The sequence below is a fragment of the Falco rusticolus genome, chromosome 8 (genome assembly GCF_015220075.1).
Source record: "Falco rusticolus isolate bFalRus1 chromosome 8, bFalRus1.pri, whole genome shotgun sequence".
In the NCBI taxonomy this organism is placed as follows: Eukaryota; Metazoa; Chordata; class Aves; order Falconiformes; family Falconidae; genus Falco; species Falco rusticolus.
In genome coordinates this window covers 21,786,047-21,801,069 of record NC_051194.1, presented here as the reverse complement: position 1 = coordinate 21,801,069, position 15,023 = coordinate 21,786,047, and the positions used below count along the sequence as shown (strand labels likewise).

The 15,023-nt window shown below is 38.5% G+C and overlaps 1 protein-coding gene across 19 annotated transcripts in view; it reads right to left on the bottom strand.

Annotated features, from left to right (window-relative positions):
• The window catches only part of BAZ2B (bromodomain adjacent to zinc finger domain 2B), a 156,313-nt gene that overhangs the window by 65,021 nt on the left and 76,269 nt on the right, over positions 1 to 15,023 (bottom strand). For all 19 annotated transcript variants that reach the window (XM_037396322.1, XM_037396306.1, XM_037396304.1 and 16 more), the window contains 2 exons: positions 8,017 to 8,178; positions 6,305 to 6,498 (listed from right to left, as the gene is read on the bottom strand). In XM_037396322.1, the coding sequence (XP_037252219.1) occupies positions 6,305 to 6,498; positions 8,017 to 8,178 (356 nt within the window). The remainder of the gene's footprint in view (positions 1 to 6,304; positions 6,499 to 8,016; positions 8,179 to 15,023) is intronic.

Genomic DNA, 15,023 nt, shown 5'->3' with positions numbered 1-15,023 from the left:
AGCAGCGCTGATGGCAGAGGGGTGTGTGAGTTACCGCTGAGCAGCACTTGCGCAGTGTCACAGCCGTTCTGCCCCTTGCCCTGCCCTGCCAGCCAGCCGGCGGGGGGCACGAGGGGTTGGGGGGGGCACAGCTGGGACAGCTGACCCCGGCTGACCCAAGGGATATTCCAGACCACATGACATCACGCTCAGCAGCCGAAAGGAGGAGGAAGGGGGACGTTCAGAGTTAAGTCATTTGTCTTCTCCAGCCCCCTTTCCTGAAGTGGCTGCACTCCTGCCTGCCGGTGGGAAGCAGTGAGTGAATTCCTTCCTTTGCTTTGCCTGTGTGCGTGCAACTTTTGCCTTCTCCATTAAACTGCCTTTCTCTCAAGTCAAGAGTTTTCATGCTTTTACCCTTCAATTCTGTCCTCAAACCACTGTGGGGACAGCGAGCGAGCTGCTGCACAGGACTGAGCTGCCCACAGCAATGGGATTCCATTTACTTTGTAAAATAGCGATGAAACATGTAAGCAGTAGGTAGATTAAGTTTCATCTGTTTGTCAATTGGCTGGTATCTCTATTTTAAAAACTATGTTCTCTTTATTGATTCCTGTGATGAACACAGTATACTTTCTATCATCACACCTTCTGCATACTGTCACATGCATTGCTTCACTGTTGGGAAATCTTAAGAACGTTCAGTGTATTTATTTGGATTTATTTTTTCACTGCTCAATTCAGAAAGGTGTCAGTTAATACTTCACAGCAGGGACAACAATCTGAATGAATGCAGAGACTTAAAAAAAAAAATTGATCTAAGTAACTGTGCCAGTCTATGGTATATCCTGTATGTTTCATTGCTGGTACCCTTTACATCATATATTTAAGTATCTTCCTGTCTACTATTTGGCACAGATGCAGAATTTCTTCATGAAGGTCAAGATCAAAGGACAAGGCCATGATCTGAAGCAGTAAAAGTAACAATGCCTCCTGGAATCACACCTCTAGAATCCTTTTCTGGGTTTTCCCCTTCATGGTTCTCCATTTTTCTCTGTATGTGCAAAGGGAAACACCTAAAACACTGCAATAATACTAAAGTCAGAAATATCCACTTTATTCACAATGCTGATGAAATACATATTCATAGCATCAGCTTCCCAAGAGATGCATGTAGCAGTCTGGAAAAAAAAAAAAAAAAAAGTATGTCATGTGCTTACTTAACCGACAGTAATTACCTCCACTCATGAACACTGTAAAACTTTTGCTGTCCATCTACCTTTACAAAATGTGTTAGCTGCTGTATCTTACAAATCTATCTTTTCATACTGCAGACAAGAACACAAGAAAACTACCATACAAGAAATCAGGCACATTCTCATGAAAAAGGAGGTGGCAAGTGCCAAGCAACATCCAACACTAAATCTGACTCACAAAGAATTACCTCGAGTAAGAAAAGGGACAGCTAATTTTGACATGAAATTTAGGGTGACTTGTAAGCAATCAAATGCTTCAGAACACATCAGGCACTTAACTACACCATGAAATGCAAACACTTCCCAGGCAGTTTTAACTTCACAAATAAACAGAATCTTTTGACATGGATAAAACCAATAAAAGCTGTTGAATTAGCAGGATTCCACAAGAATGGATGGCAAATTAGTAGCTTAGAGAAAATGTAACGATAGGGGAAATTTAAACTCGTGCATTTAGTGGCTATAAAAGGATTAATCTTGATGGAGAAGTTTTTATCAAATCCAGCATAAAAGGTAAAGCAGCGGGGGCAGGGGGAAGGCAGGGGCCGCCAGTAAAATGCATAAAGAAGAAATAATTCAAATTATGTAAGCCAGAAGGACAAAAACATAACTGTAAAGAAAAATCTCTCTGTAAAAACATTTAGAACAACAAAAAAACAACTTGCAAGAAATTCTAAAAGCTTGCTGACACAAAAGAAAATAGCCAAGAAAGAGAAGGAAAAGTACAAACCAAAAAGTACTGGTTTACTTCATTTGAAATATACTAGAAAGAAAGAAAGAAAAAAAAAAGAGAGAGCATTAGACTTCCAAAGATATATGTAAGACCAGGCAGATATTTATAAAATAATATAGTATTTAGAAAAAGACAATAAAAGACTCTTCAAGAAATACAGGCTATTAAATAAATTATGAAGTTATATTAAAGAGCAAATTTCACTTCAACTAGGCCACGATATAGTCACAGAAGTTGATGCAAGAGTGGGTTCAATTATAATAAATTACATATTTTATTTTGGTTCACTAACTTTAGCAAATCTGCTGGATGGTTATGCTAGTTGAAAATGTCCATTGTTCAGAAATCAATAATCTAGACCGAACACGAGAACCAAGAAAAGTAGCCTGACCTTAATGACACAATGGTATAGTATCATGAAAAGGTGACTAAAGTGGTAGTTTAGAAACATTTCAGTCATGATTTCAAACTACTGAGTTTTATAAAGGAAATACCATGGTAATTGCCAAGAAGAGATATTAAAAGTAAAGGATGTGACTACAGTTCATAACCAAGTGTCCTGATGCTAATTCTGGAATCCAGGTAAGTAGAAGCTCCTGATACAAGATCTTGGGAGGGGATTCCTACCTCACCAGGTGCCCTTAATGGTAGAGGGCTTTCTCTAAGCCAAATGAGACTCAAGTTCACCCATTATGCCTTCTGTCCCAGGAGACTGTTGCTTTATGTCTGTGGCTTAACCCCAGCCAGAAACTAAGTACCCCCTGAGGGATGGGGAGGAGAATTGGAAAAGGATGTAAAACTCAAGGGTTGAGATAAGGACAGTTTAATAATTAAAATAAAATAGGAGAAAAAAACCCAAAACAATAATAACAACAACAATAATGAAAAGGAAGGAGAAGGAGAGAAGAACAAAATCCAAAGGGAAGGAAGAAAAAAGCCCTAGGTGATGCACAATACAACTGCTTACCACCCGCTGACCCATGACCAGCCAGTCCCCCAGCAGCGATTGGCAGGCCCTGGCCAGTTCCCAGTTCCCCCCACTTTACCGAGCATGATGCTCCATGATATGGAATAGCTCTTGGGCTAGCCGGGGTCAGCTGTCCTGGCTCTGCTCCCTCCCGGCTTCTACTGCCCCTCCTCACTGGCAGAGCATGGGAAACAAAGTCCTTGGCAGAGTAAGCATGACTTAGGAACAACTAAAACATCAGTGTGTTACCAACACTGTTCTCACGTCAAATCCAAAACACGGCACTGCACCAGCAACTAAGAGGAAAATTAATTCTGTCCCAGCTGAAAACAAGACACTTTACCAACCTAAAATCCTGCTGACCTTCCTCATCCTAGAAGTTCACTATAACAATATTCACCAATTAACACAGGGGCAGCTTTATATTTTTTTTGTGAGGCTGAAGCAGCACATTCAGACTATTTATAAAGTGCATCTGGCTTATTCAGTTTTATCTTGGCCACAAACAGGGCAGGCTTAAAAGAAGACAACTAAAGCATGCTGAAGTTACCAACACAGCGAGCAACACAGCAAAGGTAAAAGGTAATGCAGTCACCAAATTTTTGTATGCAAGAAGTAATGGACAGTATCTCAGATCATCATGATGACATCTGTCTTCAATACAGCATCATTATGCACAACAGATATAACATGATATGCTGCAAATAGACAGTGATGAGTGAGGATACGGCACAACTTTAAGCTCGTGTTTCACACAGATTCCAGTTCATCATTGTCTGGTACGTAGAGCCCTCTGAATGATCAAATAAGACACCCTAGACAAAAGGAACTGGATGAGAACTTCTAATAACTACAGCTTTGAAGATAAGATGCTTCTGTCAACTCAGAAGTTGTTTTTCACACACTACAGGCAAAAGAACTTACAAAATACAACTTACTATCAGACTGTCCTATAGGATTCCCTAAGATGTTAGGACAATGGAACTAGAATTCAGCCAGGAAAAAAACACTGCACAGCAAGTAACTCTTTAGATTTTCTGCTGCAAAAACACCTTGCTATAAGCTTTGCCTTTTCATTAAAACTAAGTATTTTTTTTAAATACCAACCTCGAAAGAAATTTACAACTGAAGATTGAAGAAGTCAGCAGATGAATACTAAAAAAAAAACTAACACCCTAAAGAAAGGAACATTCAGAACTAAAATGTTTTAAAATAAACTGTGCTTTTTCAGAAAAAGACACAAGTGTTGTTACACTTTGAAATTTAAAAATGTAACATCACTTGTACAAAGCCCAGCACAAAATACTTCACCTACCTACTGGCCCTGCTTATTCCTCTGCCTTCAATTCCAGTTGAGACTTCATTCTAACATACTGAAATTAAAATACTGATTTTTATTTTTTTGTTGAATCAGATCTCGTTGATCTTTTCCTCATGTTGGACTTCTCATTTAGAGTATTCTGTATATTTTAATGGAAAAGCTTGTCCAAATCATTACATTGACAAATACCAATTACCTCAAAAAGTTTTGGAGGAAAAGAAGTTAAGATTAAAGGTCAGTGTATCAAGTAAGACCAGGAACAATAAACTCCACTTCAGTAGTAGAAAAATTACTAGAAAAACCTAAGAAGCACAACTGTTGACATCCTGAAATTTATCTGCATTAGACAATTCAAATGTTAAGATACAAAATTAAACAAATTCAAGAAAGGAGGTACACTAATTTATTGAGCACACAGTTTTACAACAAACAGTATTTAGCAAATTCGAAGTGAAGTGTGAAATCAGCACCCACATAAAAGGAAAATGTATCAAGGATACAAAATTTATACTTAAAGACAAATGGTAATACAAAGGAGAAAATAACAATGCTCACAAACATCCTGAATGAAATTTGAAAATAAAGCAGAAAGGTGAATTTTTCAGTGATACTCATATTAACAAGTAGCTAGCTTAACCAGCTCAGCTCTTCTGAAAAGACAGAGCCAAAAAGTGAACAGAAAGAGTCTGTTCATTTATTTACAATACAAACTTTTGGGAAGGTATTTTTGGGACATATTAAAAGGTAGTAATTTCTCTGGTATTCTGTGTAACTGCAGTAATAGTCAGAAACACAGAGGCATTACCTGGAAAAAGCTTTACCTCTGCACCACAGAAACAAAGCTTATGTTTTGCACATAGATATCCAAGATAAAAGCAGAATTTTAGAAAGGGAAGAGCCATTTCTTGTATTTAACCCTGAAAAAAAGAAGTCTTAAGATTTTCCAAACACCTGTATCTACCTTAATACCTTCATCAGAAGCTGTCAATTGTTGAACACATGAAGAACATTTTGAGGGGAAATGTTTTTTAATACGTTAATACTTTCCCTAATGTCAATATATTAAACGTATCACTACACAAACAGAAGTTAACCATTTTAGTGCTAACAGCTATTTTGATGCAGATACATGCAAACACCAACTGTCCTCTGAAAAATGCCAATCTCTCCCCTAAGAACACTCGGATTTGGGACCTGAATGTAATGCGATAACAGAAAGAGAAAGAAAGCAACAGGCCAAATTCACTCACAAAACAAAAATAAAAAATACATATCAAGAAATAAAAGTATTTTAGCCTAGATGGCTGCCGGTAGGGAATGACTCCCTCATCTTCAGTTCTGACAGTAATCCATCTCCCAGTATCCCACCTCCTGTGCTTTGACTGAACAGTTTTGATTCCAAGATTAGCAAAGTTCTTAAGGCCTGCTTGGGTCAATATATAAGGAGGTTTGCTAACTCACTGAGACTACTCATGTTTTTTACATTAGATGGCCGTCTTAAATTTTTGGCTGAATCACTGCTGTTAATAATATTTCATTCTTCTGATAAACAGGAAATTACTCCCTGAAAAGCATCTTCCTATAAATGTCTAAAAATGTCATTTTGTTTCTTACATTTTTTATATTTTAAGTTACAAGAAAACATAATTAAACAGATATAATAGGTTACTTACTGTTATTATTATAAAAATATTTATACTTTAACATAGTAGTATCAAATAGTAGTGTTAGAATAATATATTCATTTTCCTAATTAAATTAAGTAAAAATATGTTATTGCATACAGATATTATCTAGTGAAATTACTGCTAAATGTAGCTTTTGACTCATAAACATGTCAAAAAACAAACAAAAAATAATTTTTAAAAAAAGACACCCCAATACAAAAAAACCAACAACAGAGGCAACAAGTGTACAGATCTTGCTCTAATAAATATGAAAAACCCAAAACATTTTCTACTGGGAGAGAACACTTAAAAATGCTGCTGTGCACCATCAGAAAATGTCAATTTTTTTGTCTGAATCTTAAAAGTTTTTTTCTGTATATTTACCTTATCTTTGATTTTGTCAGCTCTGGTGTCCAAAAGCTGAACTTTGTTTTGCTCCTGGTTGTATTTACGGCCTCCTGCTCCTGAGGTTATAGCTTTCACTTGTCCTGCTGATGTTGCAATGCTAGTGGATAGTACAGATGTGCTGATACCAGATACTGCAGTGGTACTGTTCCCATTCAGTGATCCATTTATACCTTAAGATGACAGATTTACAAAGTGTCACTTAAAAATTCTGAATTAGCAGATACTTTAAGATTTTCCAGTCACACTAACCTAGCTTGAATAAACACATAACAAGACACTAGACTACTCACAGGTTACTCCCAACATATACTAAAATTTGCATCCAAGAGTCACTTTGATTTGCTGATGGAATTATTTTAATTAGAACATACAGAGCACCCATGATTCAAAGGACAAACATATTCAATGCTGTAAAGAGCGAAATAAGAAATAAAAAATAAACCTGAAATCATCTATTTTTAAGTCCAAACTATCCTTGAGTTTAGTCAGGGGCAAAAAAAGATGATTTTAAAGAAAGACAAAAATACATATTCAAATAAGTACCTCACAGAATAATTTGCTTACAGTTTCAAAAGTATTAATCAGCTCCAAAGAAAACCACACTAAGCCCAAAGTATTTTATGAGTTTTGCGATTTGAAGTAACATCCACATTCAAGCTTGCTTACTTATCTGTCAAGATGACTTGTTTTCTAAGAAAATACCCCTAATCACACAAACTCACTACTCTGCAATCCCAAGACTATCACCACATTGATTCTGAAACACACACCAGGTCCTAAAACCTACCAAAAGTGTAAGAAAACAGTTTGGTTAGTACGTCATGGAATCACAGACCAGAATATCCTGAGCTGGAAGGGATCCACAAGGATCCCGAGTCAGGTCCTGACGGCACACAGGACAGACAACTCAGTCAGGAAACCATAGATCTAAAAGCATCATCCAAATGCTCCTTGAACATTGACAGGCTTGCAGCCATGACCACTTCCCTGGTGAGCGAGCTCACCCTCTCAGTGAACAACATTCTCCTCACAGCCAACACGAACTTCCCCTGAAGCAGCTCTAAGTCATGCCCTCAAGTCCTGGCACCAACACCAGGGGAGAGAGCAGCACCTCCCTCCCAGTGCCACCACCCAACCCCCCCAGGAAGCCATCAGCAGCACTGAGGTTATTGAACAATCCTGAGATCAAACGTAAAACAAATGCGCCTCCCATCTTCAAAAGGCATGCAATGCTACTACCTAAAATAATGTCCTGCAATGCAAGAAAGTGTTCTAATGTCACTGGGCTACTTTCATTGGGATCCTGTGGCCGCAGCCATCCCTGCCATGACCCCCCAACGAGCTACTACCCGATGCTTCCCATACACACAGGATTCACTATGGAGTGTTCACTGTAGAAGTACAAGGCCTCCTAAATCAAACCACAAGCTTTAAAAGAAAACTTTTCCCTACTACTCAGTCCCAGACAAACTATCTAAGGAAAAAGTAGATATACTAAAAAAATTAGTAGGAATACTTAGTAATTGAAAGCCCATACTTGCATGTCTCATGCCTGGCTTGATAAAAATCAATTTTTATAGAACTGTTCGGGAACGGGAAGAACAATGAGAGGTAAAGCTCAAATTCCACACCTTTCTGCATGTGCTCAAGTTCAGTCTGATTATTCCCTTTACAACTTTAGCCATTACCTTTTTCTGTACTACTCCGAATATTTTTTCCTGTAGCTCTGGAGTGGAATGAAGCAGAATCATGATTCTGTGCAGGAGGTGCAAACAGTGGTGGAATTCCCAAGAGTGGTGGGAAAAAAGCTGCCCCAGGACGAGAGTGTGTGTCCGCTGCTCGCCACCATTCTGCTCCACAAAGAAAATAAAAACAAACTTTAGTAGTTCAAATAATATATTTAAGTATTTCTGTAAGCATGTTGTTGTACGTAATCTGGAGCAGGTTTACTAAATCTGGGAGTAAGAAGAAAACAAAACACTTAGGAACTCCTTAAACAACATTAGTTTCCTGCAGCCAATTCTGGTCTTAAGTCATTACAGCCATTCTGGTAAAGGTTTCAGTGCAGTTCTATTTAAATGCATTCTGAAAATAAATACTTACTAGAAAGCTATTTGACTGATCACCCCAAAATGAGACTGCTAGTCATAAATAGGATCAAGATTCACAGGTGACTCTTAAACATCCATTATTACCTCACCAGTCCTCCTCCATCAGAAGTACGCAAAGGCACAATGCCTTTAAGTCACCTCTGCAACCTCAGAATGCTCCAAGGCCTCCACCACAGAAGCACACCTGCAGTAACCCCCCATGAAATGACCTACCTATGTGTCCTCAGGGGAAAAAAACACACTTGAAATTGCACTATTCAAACACATGCTGTGAGTCCAACCTCAAGGTTTAATAACAAAAATTATTTAAAAGCTTTTATATTTTAAAAGCTATCATTAAAGTTTTACACTTAGCATCTTCTAGTATTGGCACTGTATTTCTGCAACAGCTGAAAATGGGAGCAATTCTAACAAAAAATGGTATTACATTTGCCATGGAAGTTCCTGTTAGCAGTGGAAAAGAGTCTGTTGCTTTAGCATTCTGGGATCAGAAACAGAAGAGTATCTTTCTATAAGCAGAACTGTTTGATGTATCTATCCTTAATACACATGAAACATACCATTTCAGAGAAGAATAGGGGCCTACAAAACACACAAAGCACAAACTAATAATGAAATACACAAAATAACAAAGATATTTTGCACATTACAGATTTTAAAACGGAACTCAAAAATCCCAATAAATTCAAACATTTTGAAGATCTAAAATTAAACATAAGCAAGTGAGTTTTAGAAAAGTATTTAAAGAAACTTCTATTGATCATGACCAAATTACCCATTTGTAAGCACTTCAACATTCAGTCCTTCCTGGTATCAAAGTACAAAGTAAAATTTCTTAGGAAACCATTAGTTTTGCCTTGTAGAAATTGTGAAACCACTCTTCTATTGCTAAAACATTGCATTTCATCTTTTTAGCTGTGGTTCTAGATGAATTACACTGAATTAAACAGGGCTGAATTTCTGAAGATGATCCAAAAAAACCCCATTTTAAATGGAAGATGTACCTTACTCCTAAATCTTTTTCCACAGTACTTAGTTCTAATCTCAGACTTTTAATTTCAAAGCTCACAACTTCATTTAAAACACCTAGAATGCTAATTACCAATCCCATGGTCAAACAACAGGAAGCATTACAATGCTTTGTCAGACATCTGTCAACAGTCATGTCAAATGACTTCATCAGTCAAGCTTGGATATGCTACAGCTCTTTGTAGCCTCTATTTTTGTAAGACACTTCTTTTCTTGACTGAATGCCTTTAAAGCCAAATTTTATTTAAAAAACAAAAACAGAACACAAAAAAACCACAAACACACAACCAACAAAAATACCACCCTGCTTTACAATAAGGTATCTTTCACACAGCTGGACTTCAATAGCATCCAAAAAATAAAGGCACTTACAAAAAACAATTTTCTAAACCACTCTCACAATTCCTCTTTTTTTCCCCCTTTCAAAATTAACAGCATTAACTAATCCAAAAAAACAGTCTACAGATAAGATCTTCCATCTGTCACTTGAACAAACAGAAGAAAGAAAAGTTAAGTCTGGTGTCTACAAACTTGGCAGCCTGTGGTATGCATTTCCCTTAGAAAAGATGTAGGAGTATACAAAACCAACAACATGGACCCCTGGAATGAGACACTGAGAAACTAGGGGGTTTTCCACAGTCTACATTAAGATCTCTCAGTACTCATTTTGAGTTTCAGTGGTTTGGTTCTATTTCTTTCTCAGTGGATTTACTTCAAGTGGAACAGATTGCCCCAAGACAATATGCAGTCTCAGTCCTTGGGGATTTCCAAAACCAGACTGGATAAGGGTTGAGGTGACAATCTTGACCCTGGAAATGGGTTCTGCTCTTCAGACCAGGGGCCTCCTAAAGTTCCCTCCAACCTGAGTTTTCCTCTGATCCTACAAACTTGCAAGCACATGTCAGTGTAAACTCAAGACAATATCCCACATCTAAGAACAAATTATTTACAACTAGTTTTATTTAGCAGCTTACACATCATATAAAACATTGCAGGCAGCTACAAAAGACAAACGTACCTAAAAATATTGCAAATGTTTAGTATTAAATAAAAACATTTATTTTTCTTTAACTAGATATTTCTGCTTCCAATTTAATTTTTTAATTTACGGAAGTTCTACCAATGTTCTGTACCTCTCTAGAACCATACAATTTACACAGGTTTTCTTAAAAAATCTGTTACGATTGACAGGTATAAGCATAAAGACCATTTTAAGCTTCCTTCTTGTAATTTGTTAGTGTCCAAAACAACATCCTGACCTAACTTGTGATACTAATACAGCTATATCGCAATGACTCATTTCCCATTATGATTGCATACAGTTGACATACGGCAAACTCTTATACCCATCATGTACCTATCACCATTTCTAGCCAAATCAGGCCGTCACTGCAATTTGACAGGAGGACAGACCCAGCCTATGCAAGGACAAAGTCACACTATCACCTTTGAAAGGACATGCATCTTGGGGGAAGTCTCTAACAACTGGGGAAGGACCACCATCACACCCATCTTCAAAAAAAGACCAGGAGGACACTAGAAAAAGACCTACAAAAAGGGCACACTTCTGCTAGTCCCCTGGTAAATAATGCAGTGAGCCCTCTGTATGAACCATGTAGGAAGACATTTCTGGGCACATGCAGAAAGCCTTCTATGATAAAATTACTGGGTCTACAGGCAAGAGAACAGTTCCATCTCACTAACCTCTAAGTAAGCATGGATTTTGATACAGTCTCCTACAAATACTCCTTAACCCAAATTAGGACATTATGGTCTAGATGGGGTCACAACTAGATGGGCAAGAAAACAGTGGGATGTGCAGACGATAGCGGTTAATGAGCCCTACTCTACATTGATGACCACAACAAGTGAATTAGTGCAGGGTTTCATCCTCAGACCTGTCCTGTTTAACACCTTTATCTATTTCCTGCTCCAGATAATTGATCACTTTCTCATGAAATTTGCAAAGACATCAAACTGGGGGACAAGTGAATCCACTTGAGGCAACAGCTCATATCCAAGGGGACCCAGACAGGCTGAAGGAATGGACTGGGGAACCTTATGAAACTCAACAAAAACTGGGATTGAGTGCACACTCAACAAGTTTGCTGACGACACCAAGCCATTTTGTGCAATCAGCATGCAGGAGGGAAGGGAAACCATATCCAGAAGGACCTTGACAGGCTTGAAAGGTGGGCCCATTGAATCTCATGAAGTTCAAAAAGGCCAAGTGCAAGCTCCTGCACACGGTCGGGGCAGTGCCAAGCACAGATGCAGGAGCTTGCTCACAGATGCACTGGGCTGAGAGCGGCCCTGCGGAGGAGGACCTGGGGGTGTCGGTGGGCGAGAAGCTCAGCGCGACCCAGCCATGGGCGCTCGCAGCCAGAGCCCCATCCGTGCCTGGGCTGCCCCCCCAGCAGGGCCGGCAGGGCGAGGGAGGGGGCTCTGCCCCTCTGCCCCGCTCTGCTGAGACCCCCCCGCAGCGCTGCCTCCAGCTCTGGGACCCGGCATAAGGGGGGCACGGAGCTGTGGGAGTGAGCCCAGCGGGGGCCACGGAGATGGGCAGGGGCTGGAGCCCCTCTCCTGGGAAGCCGGGCTGGGAGAGCTGGGGCTGTTCAGCCTGGAGAAGAGCAGGCTCCGGGGGGGCCTTAGAGCAGCTCCCAGCGCCTGAAGGGGCCGGCAGGAAAGCTGGGGGGGGGCTTCTTACAGGGGCACGTGTGACAGGGCACGGGGGTGGCTTTGAGCGCAGAGAGGGCAGATGCAGGTCAGAGATCAGGAAGAACCTCTCCCCGTGAGGGCGGCGAGGCGGTGGGCCAGGCTGCCCAGAGCAGCTGTGGGTGCCCCATCCCTGGCAGTGCTCCAGGCCAGGCTGGATGGGGCTGGGAGCAGCCTGGGCGGGGGGGGGGGGTGTCCCTTCCAGCCCAAACCATGATGTTATTCTATGATAAACTTAAGCTCAAAAGATGTTTTAATTTGACCTATCTTTAGAGTATTATCAAATGTCTGCATCAAAAAAGTAGGTGACTTTAGTACGCATTATTATGTAAAAAATACATTGTGTGCTACCTAAGCCATTATCTAATGTTTCCAGATAAATAATAAATTTAAAAATATGCATTTAAAAGACACTCAGAAGAAACACAACATAAAGGAAAAACGGAAGCAAAGTCTTGTAACAATAAACTGAACTGTAATGACATTTCTCCTCTTCTTTATTGGATGAAAACATTTAATAGTTTGTCTAGCAATTAATTCTAATATTTCCTTAAATTTCTTCTTTTAGTGTTTGCTCTTCCAGTTACTAACTAACCCTAGACATGCTCTGCATAGCAAAATTTCATGTTAAACTGCTCTCCTTAACATTCTTGACTTACTTTAAATAGGTTAAATATTTTGGGGCACAGCTTTTGAAATTCTACTAACCACTACATAGATAAAATGATTGAAAGCATTACTCCAAAGGGCAACATCCATTCCAACAATCCTGGTCTCTTAGTAACAAGGAATGATAACTATGAATGCCTTTGTTAATATTAATGAACTTCATGGTGCAATATATGGTTTTCAAAAGAGCTAAAAAGGAATAAATAATGCCTTAAAATACAAAGCATCAATGCACCAACCAGCAGAAATACAAAAATGACATGGTATTTCTAACAATGCTAAGGACATTCCAATTTACACATCAAATCTAGAGAACTGTTTAGGGTGACAGAAATTTCTGTGTTTTCTTCCTTTGTGCTCTTTAATCATTACAGTGCTTGCAAAGTTTGCCTTCAATGCCTCCCAACACCAGCAATTCTTCCAGACTCCTTGTATGCATGATTCCGAACTACTTGCACGCACGACTTCATAGTACTGGTGAATGTTCCTTATTGTAAGAAGCTGGAAAGATTGGAAAAGGCTGGAAACCGTTTATATGTACGGAAGAAACAAACATCCACCCCTATCATTGGTTTAAAAACCAGAAACCCTCATACGAATAGAGAGAACATAAAAAATATGTTAATTTAAATGAAGAAAAAGCACTGGCTATCTCATTAAAGCACTTCAACATCACCACCACCATCCCCCAAAAAAACCAGTATTTTAATGAATTCTGAATATGCTCTCACAGAAGCAAGTACACAGGTAACAAACATGAATGCAGTTGCAAGGACTCCATCTTTAGCTTTCCCTCATAAGTTACAGGTTAAAAGAAGTTAGTTTTGGACTAATTTTTTTAAAAAAATGAAATTTTCAAAAGGGATTGACAAAACTGCACTCTACTAAGAAAGCTGATACATAATTTAGGCACAAACACTGCAGATTAACTTTGAGAAGTAAGAATACAAGGAACAGTGCACTGACCTACTAAGCCATGTTTTAAAGCTTAGCAATCACATGGCAAATCTCGATGAGACTTGCTTTATTTAATATAACAACTACTAGGTCCTTGATGTGTTTTTAAATGGAATTATTTTGGTACTTGAATACAATGGTTTCTTTTAATCTCTAAGATCCAAAAACCAATACACTGAAACTGTTTTTCTTTCAAGGTTGTTTCTACTAAGTCCATTTCTTACATACAAAGGTAAAATTCCACGTCCAAACAATACTCAAAATTGTTCACTCATCTGTGTAGTCCCTATAGCAAATATTAGATACGACAGAATTTGGAAACACTGAAGTACTTGAATTATACCTATTCAATTATTCTCCTCCTTATTTTTATGTTCTTCAATAACCTTGAAAAAATAGGTTGGTTTTGTTTGTGGTTTGTTTGGGTTTTGGTTTTTTTTTTTTTACTTTTTACACATGGCACATTCTTGTCACAGTCCTATCCCTAAAAAACAGAGTTTAGCCAGTGCCTGGACCCCACTGCACTGTCCAGACTGAACAGTGAGAAAGAAATCAGTTTCTGGCCTTTAAAGGTAATAATATAAAGCAGGAAGTTTGAATGAAACTGGTATGTTTCAAGAATTATTGATAATAATGAAATTAGAGACTGCTTCTTAACGATACATATATAACACACTAAAATTAAGATGTACTGACCATTAACATTCATTTCCAAAATCTGAGAACCTGTGATGTAGACTGTGTAACACTATGGGTAGTCTGTTAGTATCAAAGCTGGCAACTGTACTTTACTATTCTTCACATCCTTGTACTTCGCCTAAGCATCTGCATCGCTTTAACTATTACCATCACATTCTCTCCCTCAACATAAAAAACCGTTGTACAGTCCACAAACTGCTAATCACCACTTTGTTTCTACATAACCACTTCAATTTTGCTATTGTCACTTAGCAGTCACAATCTTTAAAAATCTCTAGAAGTCAATAAATACCTACAAGCCTTGGATGAAAATTCTGACAAACCCAAGGATGATACAAAACACCACAAAAAAAAATTGTTTATACAGTTTTACATTTTAGGCACTAAATCTGATCTTTCTCAGCATTTATTTCAGGTGCAACAATATCATTTTTATATAAAAGACTGAGACACAAAAAATAGTTGGAGTTAAAAAAAAAACAAAACAATTTTTTAACTATAAATCAGAAAATCAA